General features: G+C 38.8%; 1 protein-coding gene across 3 annotated transcripts in view; it reads left to right on the plus strand.

The window, feature by feature from the left end:
• Positions 1-25697, plus strand: part of KCNN2 (potassium calcium-activated channel subfamily N member 2) — a 58469-nt gene that overhangs the window by 13702 nt on the left and 19070 nt on the right. For all 3 annotated transcript variants that reach the window (XM_057397172.1, XM_057397171.1, XM_057397170.1), the window contains exon 4: positions 6238-6656. In XM_057397172.1, coding sequence (XP_057253155.1) covers positions 6238-6656 — 419 coding nt within the window. The remainder of the gene's footprint in view (positions 1-6237; positions 6657-25697) is intronic.

Consider the following 25697-nt stretch of genomic DNA (forward strand, 5'->3'; position numbering starts at 1 on the left):
CAAGTAAACAAGTGTTTTATATCCAGCCTGTGATCAGAGATGTCAGCTCATTCAAAGTTTATAATTCCTGCATTTCACCGGTGACTTTTGCATGTATATTGTGGCTGGTATCATCCTATGTTAACTGATAGACACCAGACTTTTTGTTGCCGTCTTGTTGAGCGTAATGTTTGTGAATATAAAGTTCTCTAAAACATTTTGAACAGAAATTTTATGCTGAAACTGTGGACAATAAGGGGATTGGCAGCACTTACTGCAAACTTGTTTCATGTATTTAGTCTGCAAACTTCTTAGAAAAAGAAGTAGCTTTAAGGACAGGGCTTTAAGGACCTGAGAGTGCTGCTGTAAATTAGACAGATTTGCTGAAGCTGTAACATTCATGTAAGTAGTGAGACAGCAACAAGTACAGTTCATGGTAGGAGGTGTTTTATAGAATCATAGAATGGTTAGGACTGGGAGGGACCTTAGACATCATACAGTTCCAAATCCCCTGCCACAGGTGGGCACTCCTTACACGAGAACATGTCGCCCAAGACTCTGTCCAACCTGGCCTTGAACACTGCCAGGGATGAGGCAGCCACAGCTTTTTTGAGCAGCCTGTTTCAGTGTCTCACCACCCTCACAGTAAATAATTTCTTTATATCCAACCTGTATCGCCCCTGTTTGAACCCATTATCCCTTGTCCTGTTGCTGCAATGCCTGATTAAGAGTCCTTCTTCAGTCGGCATCCTTGTATGCCCCCTCCAGATACTGGAAGGGTGCTATGAGGTCATCATGTAGTCTTCTCAGCCATGCTGAACAGTTTTCTCAGCCTGTTTGACAGGATATACTTGGATCTGATTTTCTCTGGGGAGTTCGTTTTGTTTTGTTTTGCTTTTTTGTTTTGTTTTGATTTTCTTCTGAGGAAGTAGCTGCGGTTGTAATTAGTAGTGATCAAGTAAACCAGTATTTTACTTATAGAGAAATACAGGTATATAAATGCCTGTAAAGAAACTCATGCCTGTGTTTATTTAAGCTGATACTGAAAATTGCCCTTCTTAAAGATATTTTAACTTAATCTTTGAAGCAGTGTAAAGACTTTATCTGCTATGTGGTTTAGTCAGAAGCCCACTATAGGCCTTCAGCGGTAACAGATACTAACTAAATAGCTGCTTTATTACTGTTCCCTCCCAGTTTTACTTACCAAGGTGAATTACAGAGGCAGTTCTTGCAGGAATGTCTCTATACACTTAGGATGAGTGTGTTGACTACATTTCTCAGGATTTTAAATACACAAGTACGTCTGATTCCACTCTGCATCTGCTGCTGCCCAATTCTTAGTTTCCCTTACTTAAGTGGTTTTGTTTTAGGACAGCGCTTAAATGCTTGGATATTGCATGTCTGTATTTGATACTATTTTCAACATATCCCTAAATGAAGTTCCCACTTTAACTGTGTTTCTGAGAAAGTAAGAAAACTATAGGGACTGTACAATTCCAGTGGTGCCGATGTGTATTCACCCATTGTCAGTTAAATAAAACTTTATCCAGTTTAAAAACAAACACACAAACTTCCCAAAATTCCTGAAGTATTATGTCATAAGTGAACACTAAAGGAGGAGCTGAGAAGACAGATTCTTGTGTATATGATGTGTTGCTACCAGTCAGCCCTTAAAAAAGGTTTCTAAGTTTAGAGTCGCTGGTGAACTCCTTTGGCAGGATGAATGAGTTAGCTCATTTGATGTAGCATCGGAATTAGTGTTTCTTCCCTCAACTTTTGTTTCCTCTATTCACTTGTAAAAGCATTGCAAATTTCTTCAGAAAATGCTGCCTTTTTTTAATTGGTTCCAGTTTTCCTAGGAGTAATGAAGCTGATCATCCTGAAGAGGGTGTGGCCTCTCTCATTGTGGGAACAGTGACAGATGGCAGATGTTTTGGGATACTGCGTTTCTTCTTGCAGTGATCTGTAGAACAGATTATTTTCAGTACTGAATGAAGGAAAAAGCCCCTAACTGAAGAATTGTAAATTAATTTAAAATTAAAACATAAAAATATTGGAATGTGGATAGTTCTCCCCAGGTAGTTTTTGTTCTGCAAGAAGGTTGTAGAATCACAGTTGCTTTATTTCAGAGGAGCTCGAAATGGTGAAAAATATGACACAGACCATTAAGTTTCTTTGAAAATGCATTCTGAAAATTAGTTCTCCATTTGGAGAGCCTTGCAGAACACTGATGAAGTACTTGCGTTAGATTTCAGTGCTGAATAATTATAAGACATTTGAAAGCTATGAACAGGCATAACATCTTTGACCTTGACTGGACTTTGGCCTTCTCTATGGGGTGCAAAGACTCAGTTCTATAGGAACAGTTTGCTTACTCTTTTGTTACGTTCTAGTTTTATTGCTGCCATCATTCTCCATTCAAACAGGGAGTTGTATCTTGAAATTAATGAATGGTTATAACGGGATTGACTGAAAGCAGCTAGAAGGGTGTATGCATACCATTAAAATTGTTCTATTCAGCTGTTCTTTCTCTTCTTCTTCATTTACCTTCCTCAGTTTCTGAATAGAGAATGAACTTAGCCAAGCACGTAGAAATGCACAAATACATCTGCGTCTTCCAAATGAAAAGTGAAACTTGCATTTAGTGGGTTGCATAATTACGAGGATATAAAATGTACATGAAAACCTGTACTAATTTCTCTGTCATCTTAGTATGTCCCAGTTTAATTATTACTTACAGCCTGTTTCAGAGGCTCATATTTGTTCCAGAGTGTTTGAGAACCAGCACAATTTTATTTTAGAGACACGGTATTGTAAGGAATTCTTCCTTATGAATATTAGTTTGAAATGTTAATGTTTTTATGAGATAGAAATGTTTGTACTGGGTCTGCAGTCTATGGTGGCTTTTGGTGTTTCGTACCTTCCGCGTTTTCACTCCTTAAATCTCATTATATGACAGCTGAAGATAGTATCACCTTAAAATACTATTTTCCTTAGAAAAAACTGTCACAGCTGAGGTCAAGGGAAGTTGATAGGAATCTTTTGTATCTGCAAACATAACCTGTTCTAGTAAGCACTACTAAGAAACTGCTTTCTTTCTAGCACATTAGGATTTCCTCTGCTGACAGGTGAATATATTATCAAGTATCTATTCCATAATGACATCTCAAAGTTTTTTAAAAACTCCATTATTAAATAAAATTATCTCCTATGAAAATTCTAAGATCAAATTTTAATTCCTAACTTGGTGTTCTTCCATTCTCATCTTTAAATTGAACTGTTTAAATGCCTTTCTGCATATAAAATTCTTTCTGAAATGTGTGAAGATGATAGGTAAAAAGGGAGCACAAAAGACCACTGCTTTTTTTCAGCAGATTTTGAAATTTTCTTTTTAAATGAAATTTTCATACACTGCCAGTTTGACGTGTATTTGAGATATATCTGAGAATTAAAATACTAGCTCTTTTTTTTGATTTATTCTTTTCTTTGGAAATCCACACAGCATTTGAGAGATATTATTTTATATATATATATATTATTTGAGAGGTTTATTATAATTTGATATTATCTCTTATCTCAGTCAAGCTGGCTACTATTCATCTGTGTTCTGGGGTTTCTAAATATGTGGGCTTCTTCATAAACTGATGTAGCACTTCTCTGATAGGACTGATACCAGTTACAGGCTAATCACAAGAATCAAATGCACTTGAGCCTTCCTGTACACTAAAAGTTTGACCCTTCATACCAAATAGTACATTTGCTAAATGCAAACCAGCACTCTTTTGGTAATACATACCTACATACATGTATAATGTGGCTTTCCAGTATCAATTCATGTATCTAGTAATTGAAGTTTGTAGAATGACAAAAGTTAAAAGAAGTGTATGTGCTCATGTTACATTGAATTCACTGAGTGTTTCTTTAGCTTAATTCAACACTGTGTTTTGTCTTTAATAGTATGCCATTGCAGGAAGGTAAGTATGGTGGCTTCACCTAGGCCAGCTACCAGACCCTCACCCAGCTGCTCTCTCACTTTTCCTCCTCAGTAAGACAAGGAGAGAATATAAGATGAAAATATTCATGAGTTAATATAAAGACAGGCAGATCCCTTACCAATTACCAGCACTGGCAGGCTTAACTGGGGAAAAATAATTCATGGCTAGGTAAAAGCAGAGTAGGATGGCAAGAAACAAAAACCTTGCCCTGTTCCCCTCTTCCCATGCTCAACATCTCTCCTTAAGTCCCAGCTCCTCTATTTTCTCCCCCATGAATGGCACAGCGGATATGGGGAATAGGAGTCTGTCCATGACAGTTCCTCTCTGCTGCTCCTTCCTCCTCACACTTTTCCCTAGCTCTAGTGTGGGTCATCTCCTTGGTCTGTAGCCCTTCAGGATAAACCTGCTTCAGCATGGGTCCTCCTCAGGCATTTGTTTTTGGAAGGAGAATCTGCTCCAGCATGGGCTCTCTGTAGGTGTCAGTTACTTCAGGAAATATTCACCTTACTCTGGTGTAGGGTACTCCATGGTCTAGAGTGTAGGTATCTGCTCCAGCATGGTCCTCTCCATGAGCTTCAGAGAGGTACCTTCTTCACTATGGTCTTCTCCATGGGCTGCAGGGAAATCTCTGTACTGGTGCCTGAACCACCTCCTCCCCCTTCTTCTCTGACCTTTGTATTTCCTCACACATCTTTTCCCTCAGTTCTCACTGCCTAGGCAGCATTTTGCACTTTCTTAAATATGCTTTTGCAGAAGCACCACCAGCTTCTCTGATGAGCTCAGCTATCTCCTGGAGTGGGACAGCCCTGTCCTCTTCTTGCAGACACTACCGCTGCAGCCTCTCCAGTACCAAAGCCTTGTCACTGACAGTACAGTCAGATGGAGGGGAATAATGTAAAGAAATGAAAAACAGGTCCACAAATGCAGGAATCAGTTTTGTTTCTTACCATGGTTAACTTCCTTATTTTAGTATCAGCTCAACTACAGTAAATTTTATTTGTGGTTATCACTCCTAGACAAATGACTAGAGCAGTTTTCTGAAAGACATGCTGAACATATTGGAAGGACAATGTAGAGGGTGGTTTTGATCTCTAAAAATATATATACAGAGAGATCAGGCTTATATATTTAAACTCTTGCAAGATGGAAAGGGACAAAGAGCAGTGCAGATGAGTAATTTTTTTTTGGCTGTGCATATGTTGAAAATACTTTCGTTACTTTGAGAAGCGCATTGTTTGTGTACTATTCCTTCTCACCCATTAGTTTTGAATAATCTAATTTTAAACATTCTGACAGAGTATTATTTTCCTCTTGCCTTTTTACTGAATGGCCTTGTTGAGATTCGAACTATAGTTGAAGTGATAAGAAACTATTCTCCTGTCACTGAAATTGTATGTTGTCAGTATGGGTTGTGTTCCTTTTTGTTTAGTATTTGCAACTTCTTGCGTACCACTATACTCTACTAGTGACAAATACTGTTTTATTTATTTAGTAAGTCATAAGGAACATCATTTACTGAACAGTGTGAAATGTTTCAGTACTTTTGTTCCTGCGTGGCAAATCGAAGGCCTTTGTGAAAGAACCAACATGTGTATTTAATTTTCAAATACAGCCAGAGTAGATGTTCTCTGGCTGCCTGGGCTGCTTGGATGTTTACTGGCCTTTGTTTTTCAGTTTTTCACCATGAGATACCTTTTTTAGGCTTTGTGCAGTTTCTCATGTAGTTTGGCATCCTACATTGATCTGTATTGGTGCCTGAAGCTTGAAAAAAGCTGGCATTATGCTACACAAGCTGATGCATGGGTGTGCGCAAGGGCAGGCTTAATGTCGCATCATAGAAAGTATTTTCAGTTTGTAATTTAGATATCCATTCTACAAACACTTTCACACTTTCTTAAATTTTTCTCAATTTTATGAACGTAGAGTAAGTAATTGATTTTGAAGGGACAAAGCCTAATTGATCCAGAGTTTTGTTTTATCAAAAATGACAATTAAAGAAAATATGAAGAATTCTCAGTAAATAATATGTGAACATTCAGTTTCATGTTTAGTTTTTAAAATAGTGCATGAAAAATTCTTTTTGTCTTAACCAGCATTATATTTCCCTTCATCGTGATGTAGTAATGTCGTTTTCTGAAATGGCATATTTATTTTTATTTTTAGTGGTCATTGGCAGCTCTGAAAATTACGAGATTTTAAAATAGCATTATAACAAGTTTTTTTAATGACCTACTAAAGTTAACTTTATATTTTATTATTTCAGTTGTTCATGGTGGACAATGGAGCAGATGACTGGAGAATAGCCATGACTTATGAGCGTATTTTCTTTATCTGCTTGGAAATACTGGTGTGTGCTATACATCCCATACCTGGGAACTATACATTTACATGGACAGCCCGGCTCGCCTTTTCTTACGCTCCATCCACAACAACAGCTGATGTGGATATTATTTTGTCTATACCAATGTTCTTAAGACTTTATCTTATTGCCAGAGTTATGCTTTTGCACAGCAAACTTTTCACTGATGCCTCATCTAGAAGCATTGGAGCATTAAATAAGATAAACTTCAATACCCGTTTTGTTATGAAGACTCTCATGACGATATGTCCAGGAACTGTACTGTTGGTTTTTAGTATCTCATTATGGATAATTGCTGCGTGGACTGTCCGAGCTTGTGAAAGGTAAGGTTGCTTTGTTTGTTTAGTTCTTTCTGTCTCTTTTCTCTCTTTTTTTTACTCTTCAGTTTTGTTGAAGTCAGGGGACCTAAATACTTAATGGAATAGAACTTTTAGGTCCTTGATATTACAAATGTTGATTCTGTCACATAATTGTCAGGAATGCTTTGCCTGTTGATCTGAAGGACTTCAGCAGTGAGGTTTTTGCCATGCCGTTTACTGTAGCATTGCAATTTGATATCAGTGTTTTGGTATAACTTTAGGCATGTTTGCTAAAACACAGTGGATGGATAGCATAAAATTTCTTTAAAAGTAGTTGTTGATATTCTGCTTTATTTTGTTTGTGTAAGTTAAATTTATTGAGGATAAGGTAGGTAAAATAGCCATGTAAAACTCCAGTGGAATATGAGGGATTTTTTGGTTGTTGTTTTTTGTTTGTTTGCTTGTTTGCTTTTTCTAATTCGAGTTTGTCAAAAAAAAAAAAGGGAATGCAAAATACTCTTGGGGAGTCGGCAAGATCAAAAAAAGAGAACATGCAGAACAATTGCAGTAGCACAACGTTTTTCGTCCACTAAAAATCAGAACAAGTGCATTTGAGAGACAGATTTTCATTAATTTCAGGTAGTTTTCTACCCTCTCTCCTACAGACTTCAGTGGAGGTGAAGTGCTAACAGTTGCTAACAGCGTGAAATTTCATTTCTCAAACATAGCTTTAACAAAAAAGAAATGAGCTTCTGATTGGATGGGATTGCTTAGGAACATGAGATAGGACAATTAGAATGATTTTTTATGAAAGATTTAGTGCCTGGGACAACTGTTAGATCTGGAGTGAATTTCTTCTTACTTCAGGTGGAACATCTTCAACTTACTGCAGGGTGTCCTGGGAATAGGAAGGGAGATTTGGAAGCACCCCAATTCATAGTGAGGAGGGTAACATGAAAGAGCATCATTATCCATGCCTCTATTTAAAATCTTACAGAGACAGCTTATGGGTTGAGGCAGGCGAGTTGACCATTTGAATAAAGACTTCACTGTTTTAATGGTCATCTGACTGATCACTTGAGAGGCATTGAGCTGAGGCAGGACATGTGTCTTTCTCAGTGCCTTAGTGGCTGTACTGTTAGCTCTCAGAATGCTAATTATAGCAAGTGGGTTGGTGAGCAAGGTATTTTCCAGGACTGCAGTTTAAGGTCATCCATGAGGGCAGAATATAATTCAGATAATGATGGTGGACAGCCAGATGAGTATAAACGGGTTGGAAGGGCTTCAGAGTAATGTGGCTGAGGGAGTTTGGGAGTAAAAGGTGGGAAAGTACGAGTTGTTGCTGTGCACACAATGCCAGAAGCTGTTCCTGTTTTACTGCTCAAGTTTCTATGTTTGTTTTGAGGGGAAGATTAATTTACATAGGTTTTAATACCTGCCTTTTCATTACTGGTATCAGTGTATTGCTGTCTGTTTTATGTGTGCTTAATAATGAAAATCAGAGTTTTTATTGGATCTAACTCCATAGGTGTTTGTGTTTATAACATTTTCAAGGCACGCTATCTAGAGCACTTACGAATATGTTACTTTCATGTATGAATTACGAGCCCTGTAAGCAGATTACTTTTTGCAGTTTCCCATACTGATCCTGTTACTGAGATAGCTCTGTGCAATGTCGTCAGCTGTTTATAGCTGTTAAAATAGAAATATTTGGCTTATAAAAAAGAAAAAAGTAGAGCATTATATCATTGAAAATTGGTAAATTTGCGTTGCTCTTCTGGAGAAGGCCTGTCTCTCCTGTGAGAAGCATGTTGCTTTTCTAGGTTATGTAGAAGACAGTCTCTCCTGCTTATCTTTTTTTTTTCTGTGCAAAGGAAGAAAGTACTTTGCCTTCTGAATGCACAACATGGCTTTAACGTGCTCATGTCGTGTGCTTGGAGTTACTGTGGATTTCCAGCAGCAGAACTGGGAACAGAAATTGATTTTCTGCTTCCTCAGCACATTTTTAGCACCATTTTTGGTTCTGTTTGTACCACTCTCTAACTTTTGACAATGAAGTCAGTTTAGACTGAGCAGTTCTTTTAGGCATCCTTTCTTCTGCCCATCAGCTTGTGATATGTATTCTTTCCTTGCTTTAACAAAACCAAAACCAACCAACCAAAGAAACAAAACACATATACACAAATCCATCTGTGTGTGAACGTGAAATTCTTTTCTGCTCTCTGCGCATTCTTGTTTTCCACAAATAAGTAAACACCTGTCTTAATTCTTGGAAATACCATTTCCTGACAAAACTTTCAGTAAGCAGGTCACACATGAAAACTGCTAGGCAAATGTTAAGTATTTATTTGATACAAGAAGGTGGATGCATCTGCTTGTAATTCAGTTGTAATTCATGCAGGAGAAAAAAAGTTCTTAGCTAATCTGGTTTCCTTGCAGTATGTGTTTAAATTCTTTGCTTGGCTTGAGGACCTTATCTTAAGACTGTACACTGTATGCATAATCCCAAGGCTACACTTCACTACATTGGAAATTGCCTTTAACAGTTTCTGCAGTGCCAGTGTGCGTATTTTTACTGGTAGTTAAAAAAAACACCAACCAAAACCAAGACAAAACAAAAAAAAAAAACAAACCCAAAACCAACCAACCAACCCAAGTCTGAGTATTTAGTTTAAATCCATTTTTAGCCCCCAAATGCTGAAGCAATGGCGTATCTTTTTTTTTCTAGCCAGTATGTCTAATTGCTGTCAACAGATCAAAAATTGTTTATGTGTTGATAATGCTGGCTGTAGATCACAGTTTCTTACCTTCTCTTGGCTCGCTGGATCTAAAATGTACTACTGGTAGTCGTGTTTCTCCAGTGGCAGCAGACGTTAACTGTTACATATTCAATACAGGAGTGATCAAAGATGACCCATCATCATCTTGACTGGAAGCTGTGCTATGAATGAATGCTTCTCTGCCTTCTAGCCTTAATTCCTGGTTTTGCAGACTGAGTATAGATTAACAGTAAATGTTAAGCTGTTCTTTTATAATACTTATCTCTCAAAGCAACTCATAACTAAAAACTGATATAACTGGTTGTATTTTCATTGCAAATGCTACTGACAGACAACAGATCTATTGTTTTATCAAACAATGAAGGCAATAAGGCAGTCTGTTACAGAAGTACAACAGAGAATGTCTTATATACATAAACCAAATCCAAAAAAAGAACTATTGATCCAAATAAGAAATTGGTTTCCTAAGTGCATCTGGAAACACTAATAGTTAAATGATGGGTTTTTCAGCTGTTTGATAGCTGAAGTTTAATAGAGGAAGCAGAGGCACTTATTCTAATGTGTGTAGAGCTTGATTTGTATTCTTCTAAATTCAGATCTTCCTTCTCTTTGGAGCAATGTTGTTTGTGTATTCTCAGCAAAAGAATTTTGGGAATACAAATAAGAACGTATTTTTCAGTTTGTTTGGATTTATAGAATTAGCCTTATAGATATGGAAAGTAATAATAACTGGTGCAATAATGGGTGTAGTCATCCCCTCACAAAAATTTATAAAGCCAAGATAGAGTGGTTTCTAGTCCAAAAATACTAGACCCAACTGGGGGAAGGGAGTGCAAAAGACAAAAAGTTGAAAACAAGCACAAAAAACTCTCCTTGCTTATTTAAAAAATATATTCTTTTCTAGGGTCATCTAACTAGAGCAGGAAAAGTTTTGTTTAGGTTAAATTCCCTTTTATTTACAGAGGATTTATACATACAACACTTGTATGAGAACACAGTGGAATGGAAAAGCTCATGTGTAGTTCCAATGTCTCATAAGAATGGTGAGCAAAGTGAAGACTGTTTCTCTAAATTCAAAAGTCTGAAGAGAATAAGAACACCTACAAAGGAGGACTTATCTGCATTCAGAGACAAAATGCCTTTTTTTCATTCTCTTTCATATTAATCTTGAATCTGTAAAACTTAATTCAGGCAACAGTCTTTTTACTGTTCAGCAAAAATGGTTGTACACAGTCCAAATTCTTTCAGATCAGAGAGCAATTTATGGATTTTTTTATTATTCTTTCATTACTGGATACAAAGAGATATCTTACGGTCTTTGCATTTTTTAATGCAGTAGTTCATTTTTTTCCTCCCCATTTTAACAAACACCTTAAACTATTCAGAATATTTTGCTGCTAGAGGAATCAAAACTATTTGCCATAATTTCTTAAAAACGGTCCGTAGAAAATATGGTCATAATGAAGCAGAAATCAGTTTCTTGTCACTTCAAAATAAAATTTCTTGCTCCAGTAGCTTAACACCCTTGAAAAATGCACCTTGAAATGGGGATTTAGGCTATACTATTGGTTTTCTTTTGCTTCTTGATCTGGGTATCAGGCCACAGTGAGGAGTTTGGGTTATGGTTGCCGCCTCAGTGCTAATGAATGGACGATATACTGACTGAATTCTGACCTTATACATTAAAGAATTTCTTTTATTGAGAATTTATAATTCAGTCCTAAAAATTCAAGTCTTCAAGGTCAATTATACGGGATAGTGTGAGGGGAATTGCACAGTTTAAAGAAGTGGTTATATGGATGGAAAAATTAGAAGGTTCTTTTTAAATATTTTGCATGTTCTTTATTTTCCTTTTCTGTGCTCCTTCCCTTTGCTGTCACAATACATGTAGGTTTTGGTTTTGGTTTTGTTTTTTCCTTGGATAGTTTTTTGCCTTAAGAGGTTCAAAATCAGCTATAGTTTTCGTTACAGTTATTCTTTAGATGGTACGTTTTGTAGCAAATTGTCTGTAAGTATTGTAGAGACATCACAGTAGTGGCCAGCGTATGCTTACAACTTCTGTTTAATGATGTAACTATGCTCTTCAACTTCTGCTTAGTGATGTAACTGTGCGATGTCCCAATATAGTTACCACATACGTGGGTTGCCCAGCTTGCCAGACAAATCTTTGCTGTTGGTAGTTCCTGTAGCTTTACATGCTTGCAACTGTAGTTCTTCCTGGGTAATTTGGAACTGTTTTGTTTATGCACAGTTGAAAAAGCCTTACAGTAAAATTACTTAATTCAAAAGATCCCCCAGAATGTTTCCTTCAGTACAGCTTGGGTATGTACACAAACTGATAATCCCTATGGAAACATATGAAATTTAAACCTGCCACAAAGTTTACTGGCAATTACAGAGAGCACTAATTTTCTGCCATGCTGCAGTCCAGTGCCCAGTGAGTGGAAAGGTCCCATCACCAGCCCTTGTGGAATATTATTAAGATACCATATCAGTATTGAGTTTAGAAATGGCAGCTTCCTTCTCTTAGTGGGAATAGAAGAGGGCATAGTTCTGCCTGCATGACTCGTTCTGCACTGCTGACTGTAAGAAATAGGCACTCTCAAACTGGAGTCATGTGCATGGCAGAGTTTAGGGAGACTTACCTTGATGTGACACCCTGGTGTCAGGCAGTGAGATGGTCTGCTGTACACAGTGCTCCCTGACGAGTCAGACCAAAAGCTGCATCTGTTCACTCGCCTTCTGTTCCAAGGAACTCAACCTTAGAATTTATTTTTAAATGGTTTTATAGATTAAAAAAGATGGTTAGGTAAAGGAAAAGTGACAAAATGGTAGAGGGAAGAATATTCGGCTTTCTAAATTCATGCAAATGAGAAGGCTGTTCCCCATTTTGGCCTAAAACACAGAAATTCTCATACCCTGATACTAGTATTTCTGTAAAGTTTCAATGATATTTCTGGACTGAAACCCAGAAACCCTTTTCACTTTTATTTGTACTGATTGTCGTGGTTTCACCCCAGCTGCCAGCTCAGCCCCACACAGCCTCTTGCTCGCTTTCCCCTGGTAGGATGGGGGAAGACAATCAGAAGGTAAAAGTGAGAAAAGTCAGGGTTTGAGGTAAAGACAGTTTAATAGGTAAAAAAAAAAGCTGCACACACACAAGCAAAGGCAGCCAAGAAGCCATTCACCACTTCCCATGGACAGGCAGATGTTCAACGTTCTCCAGGAAGGCACAGCTCCGTCATCTGTAGCGGTTACTTGGGAAGGCAAAAAACATAACTCTGAACATCTCCCTGTCCTTTTTAAACCAGCTTAACATGCTGCTGCTGACACCATATGGTGTGGGATATCCCTTGGGTCAGTTGGGATCAGCTGTCCTGGCTGTGTCACCCAATTCCTCATGCTCCCCCAGCCTGCTCGCTGGTGTGGTGAGTTGAGGAGCAGAAAAGGCTTTGGTTCTGTTTAAGCACTGCTCAGCAACAACAAAAGCATCTCTATGTTATAAATACTGTTTTCAGCACAAATCCAGAACACAGCCCCATACCAGCTGATATGAAGAAAATTAGCTGTAGCCCAGCCAAAGCCAGCACACTGATATATTTTAAATATTTTAATAAAAATACATTACACTCTAACATTTGTAATATGCTTTAGACGTTTTTGTTTGGGAAACAATCAGAAGGAGTGCATTATGATTTGTTTTTACAAAACCCTTGTTCTCCTTTTTCCTCCCTCATTAGCGGTGGGGCATGTATGGGTTCCTGAGTTCTCAGTGTTCTCAGACACATAGTGCTCCCTAACAGGGAATTTGGAATTAGGGCCATGATACGTGACTTTCGTTCTTAATCTTTATACTGTACAAGTGTTGGTGTGTGTTAATCACCTACACTCATACTTCCAAAACCAGTGATGTTATACTAGTTCAGAGCTTGTAGGCTGATCAGTCACGAACATTCCTGAATTACAAAATAGAACATGAATCTACCTTCCTTTTTTTTTTTTTTCTTTTCTTTTCCCTAAAATAGATTGATAGGCAATATTTCTTTTTAAAGCCTTGTTCTATGTTAAATGAAATCCATTGGTAAAATTTCTATGAGTTTCCACAAGTGTGGTTCATTGAATGTTACAGAAAACTGAAGCTATCAGTGCAGTGTGAATTGGACAAGTATCTGAGATTATTTAAATTGCAAGACTCTGGGTCAGGGGCTGTCTTTTGTTCTGTGTTTGCACACTGCTTAGCAAAGTGTATCCAAGAATAACACACATATGACATTGCAGTAACAGTAAATGTGATAATTTCTAGTGAGGAGGAAGCTATCACTTGTGAAAACTGCTGCGGTTAGGTGAAGACAAATGCCTTTAGCTTTGATACAGTGGTTTAAGACAAATTGTTCAGTTTTGATCAATACCAATCATGCTGACAGCTTGTGCTGAGAACACTGCCCAGGCAGCCATAACACCCTGCTAGCTGGTTTGTTTTCTCTGCAGACTTCACAGTCCAAATTGGAGAAGGCTGGGTGAGAGGCTCTGTAGTCTCTCTTGCGGACGGGAAGCTGTGTGCATGCCAGTCTGAAGTGGGACCTTAAAAGCCACTAGATAGTAGGGTCAGTTAATTATACTCCTATTAGGTGTGAGCGAACACTGTGCACAGCACCATGCTGTGAACATACATCGGTTTGAGTTGGAATGACCTGGCACTAAATTAAGGTCTCTGTGCTATACTTGCTTGCTAAGCTTGGCAGCAAAAGAGACCCATCATTACAAAGGTGCAATGAGAGTAAAAATTACTCCAAATCTCCCAGCGTAGCAGCTGCCTCAGTTGGTAAGAGCAGAAACAGTAAGAGATGGTGTCCTTGCCATGGGGTTTACTGTCTGTTTTGGAACTTGATGCAAAATCTGGAAAAGCCACTGGAATTGCATTGACTTCAAAATCTTTGATGACAGAGCTTGAATGATTGCATCCTGACTCTGTTATCACGCAAATCATGCCAAGTTGCTGAGGTAAACCTCTGGTAAAAACGTAAGTATCAGTTGTAAGGAATTACATGCAGGTCTGAAAACAGGTTTTGCAATGCTAGGAAATAGGGATGCATGGCAGAAAAATCTGCAACCATTGTTAGTGTCATCAGCGTGCATGAAAAGTGATGTGTTTTCATCACCTTGGAACATCTGTCTATGTCAATATGCATTTATATGAGAAACAGGGAGAAGGATGTCTAGCAATAACTATGAATAAAACAGATATTTATTTTAGGGGTTTTGTGTTGTCTTGTTTTCAAAAGAATTATTTATTCCATTAATTCATTAAATATTCACAAATAACTTTGACTTGTAGAAGACTACTTCCAGGGTGAAAACAGCAGTAAAAAACAGTGTATGCTGTCTTTGAAACAATGAAACATATCGTTATGCATAAAAAACAAATGACAGAATGATTAAAGATGTAACTACAGGATGGATTTTTATTCATATTAATGTTAATATATTCTTCTGTCATAATCATGATCCCCTAGAAGTGTAAATAAATTATTCATTTATTATAAACTGAATTCCTACTGTGGGTATGCCAGGATTGCAGGATCGTGTCCCAGGCTTAGGAGTGCAATAATATTAATCATTGCCTATTTTGTTGTAATGATATAATAAAGCAGGCTGTGATCATCTTAAAGAGTGTTCTTAATAATCATAAACTTGAGCAGATACACATGTAGTTACATTGTATTTGTTGTGTCTGTTGCACAGGCTACGTTAAAAATATTTTGACTTGTAGGAAACTTTGGAGTACAAAGCAGAAAGGTTGTAAAAACATAGGAGTTGAGAGTTGTGTGGGCTTAACAAATGAACATGTTCTTTCAAAGATCAGGATTTTGTGTAAGATGATTAAGAAACTAAAACCTAGTATCTCTGCAGTCCAGGGGTTTTCACTTACTACAGCTATTCTTTTATTTCCTTGCCTCTAATTCTGTGATCCCTCTTTTGGGGTAGGTTATTGGGCATCTTCAGCAGATGCAAAGAGACTTTGCAAGCAGGGTTTGCAGAACTTGAAAGCATGCAAGTAAGTTATTACTTACTAACACACCTGAAATCTAGCTGGAGTTTAGTGATGTACTAGATTTAATGTAAGGACACTCATCACCCCTGTTAGACAGTAGGTGGTGAATGTCTGATGTCCACAGCAACCAGGGACAGTCTTTTGCTCTGCTGCATTGCCACCTCCTGCTGCACTGCTGACATTGACAGATAGGTGATCCTCCCTGGCCCCAGCCAGACCAACCAGCCTGACTCGCCTTCTGTTGTTTTGTTTTTGTTTGTTTTTTTTTGGGGGGGGGGGGGGGGGGGGGGGGGGGGGAGTGGGGGGTGTTTTTTGGCTTTTGGTTTCTTTTTTTTTTCCCTTTAGGACTTCATACCTTTCCATTATAGGGTGAAGTTCCTTCTAGTTACAGTAAAATTTAGTGATTATAACCCAAGGCACTGCTAGCTTATACATACCCATTTTGGAGCATGTTCTTCATTTGCAGAAAATTGAACATTTGCACCATGATGCTCAAGCAGAGTAGCTGATCTTCCATTTTATTTTGTCCTTGTATCTTTGGTTGGCTGTTTCTTTCATAGTGTCAATAGCAGACCAACAAAGATATAAAGGACACAGTTTCAAAGAAATATACTTCTGGTCAGCTGAGCAAACAGTTACGTAGAGATGTGACTAAAAATCTTTAAAAAAATGGGGCTCAGCTGTTAAAATGATACAGGTTGAAGCCGCGACCAGGTGATCTCATGCTATCATAAGCTAAGTCAACTGAGCCATGAAAGTCTAGTTCAGACCCATATAAAAGAGTAGACAGTACAATGGGTCTATAGACACTGATCTTTGTACTTCTCTTCAGGTGTTTATTGCACCAGACTCTTTTACGGAGTTTTCCAAAGGCTCTATATGCCTTTGCTATTCTGTTGTCTATCTCTTTGTTGATCGTGGCATCTGAGGAAATAATGCTTCCCAGGTAGCTGAACTGCTGAACTGACTTAAGCTCTGACTTGCCAATGGTAATGTGGGGACGATGGTAATCTTCTTGTGGTGCAGGTTGGTAGAGAACTACTGTCTTCTTCAAGCTGACTTCCAGCCCAAAAAGCTCAGCTGCCTCCGCAAAGCAAGATGTTAAACGCTGCAGAGCTGCTTCTGTGTGGGCAACAAGGACGGCATCATCAGCAAAAAGCAGTTCATGGACAAGGTGATTTAGGGTCTTAGTGTGGGCCTTCAGTTGCCTTAGATTGAATAGGCTACCATCAGTACGATATCAAATATAAATGCTGTTTTGTTCATCAAGGCCTACTGTAGCCCTTTGGAACATCATGCTGAAGAAGATTGTGAATAAAGTTGGTGCGAGAACACAACCTTGTTTCACACCATTGGTTATTGGAAAGGGCTCAGAGAGTGCATTGCCATATCTGACTTGGCCTTATTGATCCTCATGTAACAGAATAATCATTTTGAGGAACCTGGGGGGACAACCTAATTGTTCCAAGATCAGCCATAGGCCTTTTCTGCTCACAGCATCAAAAGCTTTGGTGAGGTCAACGGAAGTTACATAGAGCTCCATATTCTGTTCTCTACACTTTTCTTGCAGTTGTCTGAAAACAAACACCATGTCTGTGGTACTTCTATTAGCTCTGAAACCATACTGACTTTCAGGTAGAAGTTCTTCTGTGAGAGGAGGTACTAATCTGTTCAATAGTATTCTTGCAAGAATTTTTCCAGCAACAGAGAGCAGAGTTATACCTCAGTAGCTTGAGCAGTCTGACCTTACACCTTTTTTCTTATATAGAGCGATGATGATTGCATCATGAAAATCTGATGGTAATTTACCTTGTTCCCAGCAGTGCACAACTAGCTCGTGAAATTTAGCATGAAGTGCTAGGCCTCCGTGCGTCCAGATTTCAGGTGGGACTCCACCAACCCCAGCTGCCTTGCCAGTTTTCACCTGTTGTATAGCCTTAAGAGTCTCTTCCATGGTAGGGGCTAAATCTGATTCATTTTTCACCGGATGTTGTAGAATGTGCTGGATTCCTTCACCTTGGACTACACAGTTAGCACTAAAGAGTGTTTGAAAATGATCAGACCAACGATTCAGGATGGAGATTTTATCTTTAAGAAGCGTTTGGCCATCTGCACTAAGTAAGGGGCTTTGACCCTGAAACGTGGGTCCATACACTGCCTTCAGAGCCTCATAGAATCCTCTGTGGTCACCCAGATCTGCACATAATTGAGTCTTTTCTGCTAGGTTGAGCCACCACTTGTTCTGGATGTCTTGAAGTTTCTGTTGGAGTTTGGTACATGCAAGACGAAAAGCTGCTTTTTTTACATGGCAAAGTGGCTGAGTGAGTTCTGGTTGATGAGCAGATCTCTTCTTTGTCAGCAATTCCTGGACCTCCTGGTTGCTGTCATCAAACCAGTCTTTGTTTTTCTTTAAGGAGAACCCAATGGATTCTATGGAGGACTGCAGGATGCTATTTTTAATATGTTGCCGAAGCGCTTCAGGAGAAGAATCTATAAGCTGGTCTTCAAGCCTAGTTTGAAGGTTAGCCTGAAAGCTGTCCCTCACTGCAGCTATTTGGAGATTATTAACATTGAGCCTCTTCCTGGGAATGCCACCCCTCTTAGGTTTGAGGTTGAAGTGGAAATTAAGCTTGCAACGCACAAGACGGTGGTCTGTTTGACTTTCTGCACTAGGCATCACTCGGGTGTGACAGACATCATGAATATTTCTCTGGCGCACTAAGACATAATCAATAAGGTGCCAATATTTAGATCAAGGATGCATCCAGGTTTTCTTCCGGCTCTCTTTCTGCTGGAAAATAGTGTTGGTGGTGGTAAGCTGTTGCTCTACACAGAACTCTAGTAAGAGGCGACTGTTATCATTGCAGCTGCCAACACCGTGCTTGCCTAGTCCTTTCCAGGCTTCAAAGTTCTTACCTACTCAGGCGTTGAAGTCACCAAGGATTATGATCTTATCTTCTATAGGAACTTTTTGAGTGAGGTGACGCAGGTCAGAGTAGAATTTTTCTGCAGGGTCAGCTTGCAGAGTTGGAGCATATATGCTGAAAAGAACAACATGTTGCTTACTGTGTAGTGGAAGATGTAAAGAGATAATACGATCAGAATGACCTATCAGCAAATTTTCAAGTTTAGAGATGATGGAGTTTTTAATCATGAAGCCAACTCCAGAAAGATGACTTTCAATTTTGGATTTGCCTGACCAGTAGAGTGTATAGCCGGCACCATGTTCTTTAAGGCTGCCTTCCTCATGAAGCCAAACTTCACCGAGAGCAGCAACACTGATGTTAAGTCATGACAATTTGTGGGCAATTAGCACAGAAGGGTGCTCAGGACGCCCGCTGTTTGCTGCATCAGGCATGGTTCTGATGTTCCAACATGCAAGTGTCAATCTGGACACACCTTTGGAGGCAGGTATATGCCTTTGTCTCTTTGTCTTTAATGGACCGCAACAGAAGATGCCCATTGGCCACAGCTAGCCAACCAGTGGAGGGGGAGATGAGCTTTGGTTAGGCCACCTTTTCTAGGCCTCTCTCCATATGGAGCAAGCAGTGCTCTCCTTGAAAAAAAGGCTGCTCAGTCATTCAGGATGTTGCCGAACAAGACTGTCATCTCCTGGATCAGTCTTGAGAGACCAATGTCCTGAACCACCTGCATGCAGGGTTAGGTCTGTGACTTCCAGTGCACCTTATCACCTGCCGTTTTGTCCCTCGCCTGTCTCTAGAGGGCTTTGCAAGTGTGGGTAAACCCTTCAGGCGTGCGCAGTGGATTTTTTAGGTGAGGCACAGCGTCCGCAGAACTGGCCCCACCCTTTACACCTGAGGTTTATCTGCCAGGGCCTAGCGAGCTTGGCCAGTGACAGCAAAGTCCTTGGGTTGTAGGTTTGATTAGAGTGACCTTCTCTTAGATGGATTGCCTTACAGGGCTATATGAGCTCCATCTGCCCGGGTTTGAAATTAGAGTTGTCCTTCTCCTAGGATGGTTGCTCGAAGGCTAGTGAACCCATCCTGCCCATGGACACGCTTTTTCTGACCCTTCAGTTGAGACCTGTCTGGTATGGGAGACCCTACCGGAGGCATGTGCCACGTGGCATAGCTCCCAACCTCACAAAGGCGTGCAGGCTCTTTCCCCATGACAAGGGGGTGTCCATGAAAGAGAATGAAACAAAATAACCAGGAGTCAAAAGGCATTGTTTGCTAAGCAGCTGTGTAATGTTAAAAGTATTTGATGTAAACTGAGGAAAAAAAAAAAATTTTAGTTCCATTGCAGCTTGATGCTGATTGAAGGGAGAGGAGAATATTGGTTGAATATGTTTTGACTTGTTTTCTACTGATGCCATTTCTCTATCCATAGTATAGTATGGATATAGGACATGAAATCTAAAGGGGAGGAGCTTTTCCCTCAGTCCAGCTCTGTACTGAGAAAGATGGTATGGAAGGATGGTATGAGAAGGCATGGAAGGTATTTTGGTTAATAATCAGTCATGTCAGACAAGTCAATGGCTTTATAGGTATTTGGCTACATTTGGCAGTTTGTTGTGCTCCGGCATGCAATCCTTGTCACTAAACTGGAGACATAAATTTGATGGATAGGCCACACATCCATCAAAAGAATGGAATAAGGAATTGGCCGGATGGCCGGCTGCACTCAGAGAGTTATGGTCAATGGCTCAATGTCCAACTGGAGATGGATGACGGGTGGTGTCCCTCGGGTCAGTGTTAGATCTGATCCTATTCAACATCCTTGTTGGTGACATGGACAGTGGGATTTTTGCACCTTCAGCAAGTTTGCTGATGACACTAAGCTATGTGGTTCAGTTGACACACTGGAATTGATCCATGAGGATGATCAGGGGGCTGGAACAACTCCTGTTTGAAGACAGACTGAGAAAGCTGGGGCTGTTCATCCTGGAGAAGGCCCCATAAGGTAGAGACCCTATAGCAGCCTTCCAGTGTCTGAAGGGGGCCTAGAAGGATGCTGTATAGGGAATCTTCATCAGGGACTGTAGCAAGAGGACAAGGGGGAATGGGTTCTGACTTAAACAGGGTTAGATATAAGGAAGAAGTTCTTTACTGTGAGGGTGATGAGGCACTGGATCAGGTTGCTCAGAGAAGAAGCGGTAAACACTCCATCCCTGGCGGTGTTCAAGGCCAGGTTGGGCAGAGTCTTGGGTGACATGGTCTAGTGGGAGGCATCCCTTACCATGGCAGGGATTTGGAACTAGATGATCTTATAGTCAAATCATTCTCTGATTCTCTGATTCTGTTGTACATCTGAGGGGGAAACTTAAACATGGGTTTATAAAACATTGTACACCAACTGCTGGGTTTGCAGTGGGGTAGTGGTTGGAGAATGAGGAGTTTACTCTGATAAGGGTTCTGTTTCAGGCTTGCTTTTGGTAGTTACAGAGGAGTGATGTTAATCTTTGTCCCGCCTCTTTCAACCACTGCATAGTTTTTCCTGAATAAGCTAAATTCATCGGTTGTGTAGACACATGGTGTAATTGGCTTCACCTGAGAGTTACCCAGAATGTTTTCCTTTTTGACCTTAGTGTCAGTCCAGGGGCTGAACTGCGTTATTTCTGGGCATGCAACAGCATATGTGGGAAACGACCTTGCAAAAATGATTTGCATTAAGTAATAGTCTTCTAATAAAAATGATTTATCACTTCACTGAGTTTCAGAAAGAAGATACTTTATGTTCTAATTCCTTGCATTAAAGGTGATCTCTTATGTTACTCTACGCTTTAAAGAATGCAGCAGATGTGACCTGCAAAGCTTCCCACAACCTGAAATCACAGAGGTACAACATTGCCTGAAATTAAGTAGTGAGATTTCAGACCAAGTATTCATGCCCAAATATCTTTTCCTTTTGACTTTGTTTTTAATCATCCTATTTTCAGAAAATTATCATACACCTTCTGACTAATGAGTTTCTAAAATTGTAATCGTGACTGTTTAAACTTTGGTGTTAAATTGAAGCCTTTCACAGTAGATTCTTTCCAAGGTATTCAAAAGCAAATTATATGTTACGTTTAGTTAATATACCAAAGATGCTTGTCAGCTTTCAGTCATACCTGCAGCATTCATTTTCTTCCTTTCCCAAGCAAAACAGCATTTAACAAAAGTTGTGCTTGATAATTCTCGATAATACTGCTTTTAGAGTGGTATTTGCGCCAATAGTTGAATATCCGTGTTAGCAGATCACATTGGTTGCCTTCCTTGTTCTCTGTGCTGGGAGGCAGACCTGCTGACACAATCGGTATGCCATAGCAGGACACTGTTGTCCTTCCATGATTGTATTTCTGATATCAAGGAGTATGATTTCTCTTGAATTTTTTTTGGAAAATGAGATCTAGTTGGCCAAGAAACAGATGCCATGGCCTCTGTTGTCTGCTGGAGATGCAACAATCTGCACTAGAGACTACACATTTGATCAGTCCATTTTTACTTTCCTTCAAAGGGAAATAAAAAATCAGACTAAAATAATGTTAGCATGGTCTTAATAGGGTCAACCCTAATGCTTTGCTGTTATTCAGGTAACCGCAGTAGTTTTGCTTGTAGTATATAGCACATAGAAGTGAAGGTTTTAGTATACCAACAGAAGTATGTGAAACGTATACAAACAATTTATAAATTTATAAAAGTATTAAAAAGTGGAAATTTTTGGTGGAAAAAAGCATTATTTAATGATATAGAGGATGTTCTGTTTATTAAAGCATGACAGAGAAAATCTATCCTACAGTTCTGTTGTGACCTTGGACAAAGTCATTTAAATTCAGTGTCTATTCCATGCAGCTATTGTTGCTTGCTGTGGTGTCCTTATACTGAAAAACAAAATGTTTTGAATTTTCCTATTAAATTATAATTAATTCCTATTAAATTATAATAATTCCTATTAAATTATAATGCTTTTATATTGTTTAAAATTATTGTACCGGTAGAGATACCTCACTATACCCATTCTGAGGAGCAAACGGAGGGGTGTGAAAATACAGAAAATGCTGTTAATTCTGTATGCTCACATTTTGCTTTCTCATGCTTTGGGGGAAGATATTCAGAAAACAGACTATCTCCTGCAGAAGGCTGTGTAGCTCTGCTGCAGCTCTACACCTGCTTCTCTTCAGTCACAACTCCTGAACCTAAAGGAGAAATTGACTGAAGCTGGGTGGCATGGGAAAGCAAGACTGTAGATCTCATGTATTTTCAAGGGAGTTTTAATCCATATAAATGGAAGTCTCTGTCCTCTTTGCCTTTGGGGTCTCGTAACTGAATTTCTTGAACTCAAAAGTTGCAATCTAGAGAAACCTGTTTTTTTTTCTTTTAAAGGTGGAAGATAATTTTACTTTCAGTCACATCTTTTCTTGAGTTCTATGAAAGGTAGCACTCAGGTGTAGTTGAACTCTTATAATTCAGTCTGTGTTAAATATGCCTTGTTTATAAGTTTTTATAATGAATGTTTTGTAGCTGCAGAAATAACACTTAGGAATAAAGTGGTTTGAACTCTACAAGAATAACACACATCTACAGTTCACTGTCTGCTCCTGTTTTTCCTCTCCCAAACTGAACATCTTTCTTCTGAGTATCCCTGACTTGTTTATTCTTTAATGTCATGGGCTTTTGCTGTCAGAACAAGATGTCTTTGACCTGTAACCTGGTAGTCATTACTCATAGGATTAGCATTAGGTTTAGGTTAGGGTTAGGAGTTAAAGTTAGGGTTAGTGTTAGGGTTTAGGGTTAGAGGTTAGGGTTGGGGGGGAAGTCTCTTTCTGTTACCTTCTTTGATGCTTTCAAATCATAATCTCAGTTACTTTTTATGAAGCACAGCAGCTGAAACAGTTAAGATAACCAGAAAAGTCGTAGCTCTGCAGTCACATTTGAAATTCTACAAATGCCTGTGATTTTTGTTTGTTCGGTTGGATTCAGTTTCTGTTGTATATGTATAGTCTTGCAGAAGGCCGGTTCTGCTAAGCGAGTGAAAGGACAATTAATAGCTCCCTAAGGGCAGCATTCTTCTCAGTAGAGCTAGACCTGCTTCTGTACACTTCCCCATGTTTCTCCCGTTAGTTAGCTTGTCTCATTTCTAGGGCCAATAGAGCACTGCAAATTAGATTTCAAGTTTGTTTAACATTTCATCTTCCACCTCATACTCTTTGTTGCAAATTAATACTAATTATGTTGATAGCCTTTATGAATGACTTCACAGTCTGAGAAAAGAATAATTAGTAAGAGTTGGATTTAAATCTAGTTTTCATATCAGGCTAGCAGTCCCAAATTCACATGGTCCCGTCCTGTGCATCCTTAGTTAAACATGATTATGTGCTTGCCTGCCTCAATCATGACCAAAGAGTTAAGTATGAAAGTCAAATAGATGTGTCACACATCTATGGTATGATTTGCATCGAAATTACCAATAGGACAATCAAGAGGCATCAGATAATTTCTGTTTCTTTAAAGGATTTTCCAACATGTTCAATAATTAGGCCTAAAACAAAGGAAAGAAAACCATTAACTGCATCTGGTATTTTTAACATACTATGGTGAAGGTGTCTTAAGCATTTTCTTTTTGGGAGCATTTAGCTGGGCAATACTTCTGTCTTCTAATCTGTCACTGCAAAGGTCGATGTGTGCAAATGAGGATGATATGCCTTTACCATTATTACAGGAGTTAAGCACTATGTACAGCTGTATTACATTTCTGATGGAATTATGGTATCCTGTTGAGTTTACCTTGGAGAGACTTGTGGCAGAAGTTCATCCCTTAGTTTATCGTGTATGTACTCACTCCAGAGTAAGGCATACAGCACCAGAGACACAGAAATTTGTCCTCTATGTTTTTAACCTTTCTCAATCAATTTACGGAGTAAAGGAACATTTCTAGATTAACCACAAAAATTCATCCTGAAGGATTTTCTTAGCCTTCTGGCTGGATTGATGAAAAGAATAAAATTTAAAAATGAGAACACTTTCTTTTTTAAGTATTGACAGCCTCATGCTGAACTTTCATACATAAAAATTGAAGTGGAAAATATTCAGGTTACAAGTGCTTTCCTTGTTTCATTTGCTATACAGCAATATATAGTTATGTTTTTGTACTTCATGTTTCATAATATTAAATGTACTGACTGTCCCTAGTACATTACAAATAAACTCATAGTGAAATCTGGCACAACTTTCAGATGACTCTCAGGACACAAAGTATGGTTTTGAAATGATCTTTATGAATATTCAGTAAAGTCTGTCCAGTTTCAAGCAGTGTGACTTAACAGAAACTAAACTCAATATGGCTTTTCCTTTTCATAAAGTAAACTAAAATATATTCAAGGAATAAGTATACTTTAGCTTGATTTAAGTTAAGCATATGGCTTCAGCAGTGTTCGTAATAGACGGTGTGAGCCTAGTCCAAAATCTGAAGCAGTCAATGGAAATTTTTTGCACTGACCACATGCTTATGCTCTGATCCAGAGTTTGTTCAGAAAAAAACCTCAGGTTTTATGGCCATGAGCTTTTACTTCCTTCCTTTTTATGGAAGGCAATACATCAGCTTCTGCTGTAGAAAACCAAGATATTAAAAAATAGTAATTTGCATTTGATAAACGAAATTAGTTCCATGAAAGAAGAATACCTTCAGAGTACTCAATTTGTCAGAAAGTAGTCTCTGAGATTCAGCACCATCTTTGCTGTATAATTTCCCCTCCTCATTTTTTATCCCCGCTTTTTCGACATACAAGAAAAAAGAAAGGCTAACATTTACCTAGTTCTGCCATTTTATGTCAGAAAAAAGATGAGCTTAATTTTAAGTTCATTATGAGTAATTCTATTTCCAATTTCTAAAACTTCTATTGCTGAAGGATTTTTTTTCAGTGAACTACATGTAGCTTGAAACTGATACTGAGAGCTCTTATCTTTGCTGCTGTTCCTCTTAGTAGAGTGCTGTATCACAAATTTAAAGGTTTTCCAATTCCTAGTTTCCTAATACTTGTAGAATTGATTCAACAGATTCTCTTTAAGTTTCTTACACAATTATTGAATGCAGGTTAAAAAAAAAACCAAAACAAAACTAAAAGAAAATGTCAGATAACTCTTTCAAGGAGTTTCAGCAACTTTGATATCTTTAGATTATGTTTATAGATGAATGGCTTCTCTTGGAAAGATGGAAAATCTTTCCATCTACCATGACTGCAGACAACTGTACTAATTTAGCAGAGCGTCAGCTCTTCACAGCACCAGGAAAACA

The sequence above is a fragment of the Pezoporus wallicus genome, unplaced genomic scaffold (genome assembly GCF_028554395.1).
Source record: "Pezoporus wallicus isolate ANWC-B61680 ecotype Strahan unplaced genomic scaffold, APGP_CSIRO_Pwel_v1 contig_7502, whole genome shotgun sequence".
Taxonomy (NCBI): domain Eukaryota; kingdom Metazoa; phylum Chordata; class Aves; order Psittaciformes; family Psittacidae; genus Pezoporus; species Pezoporus wallicus.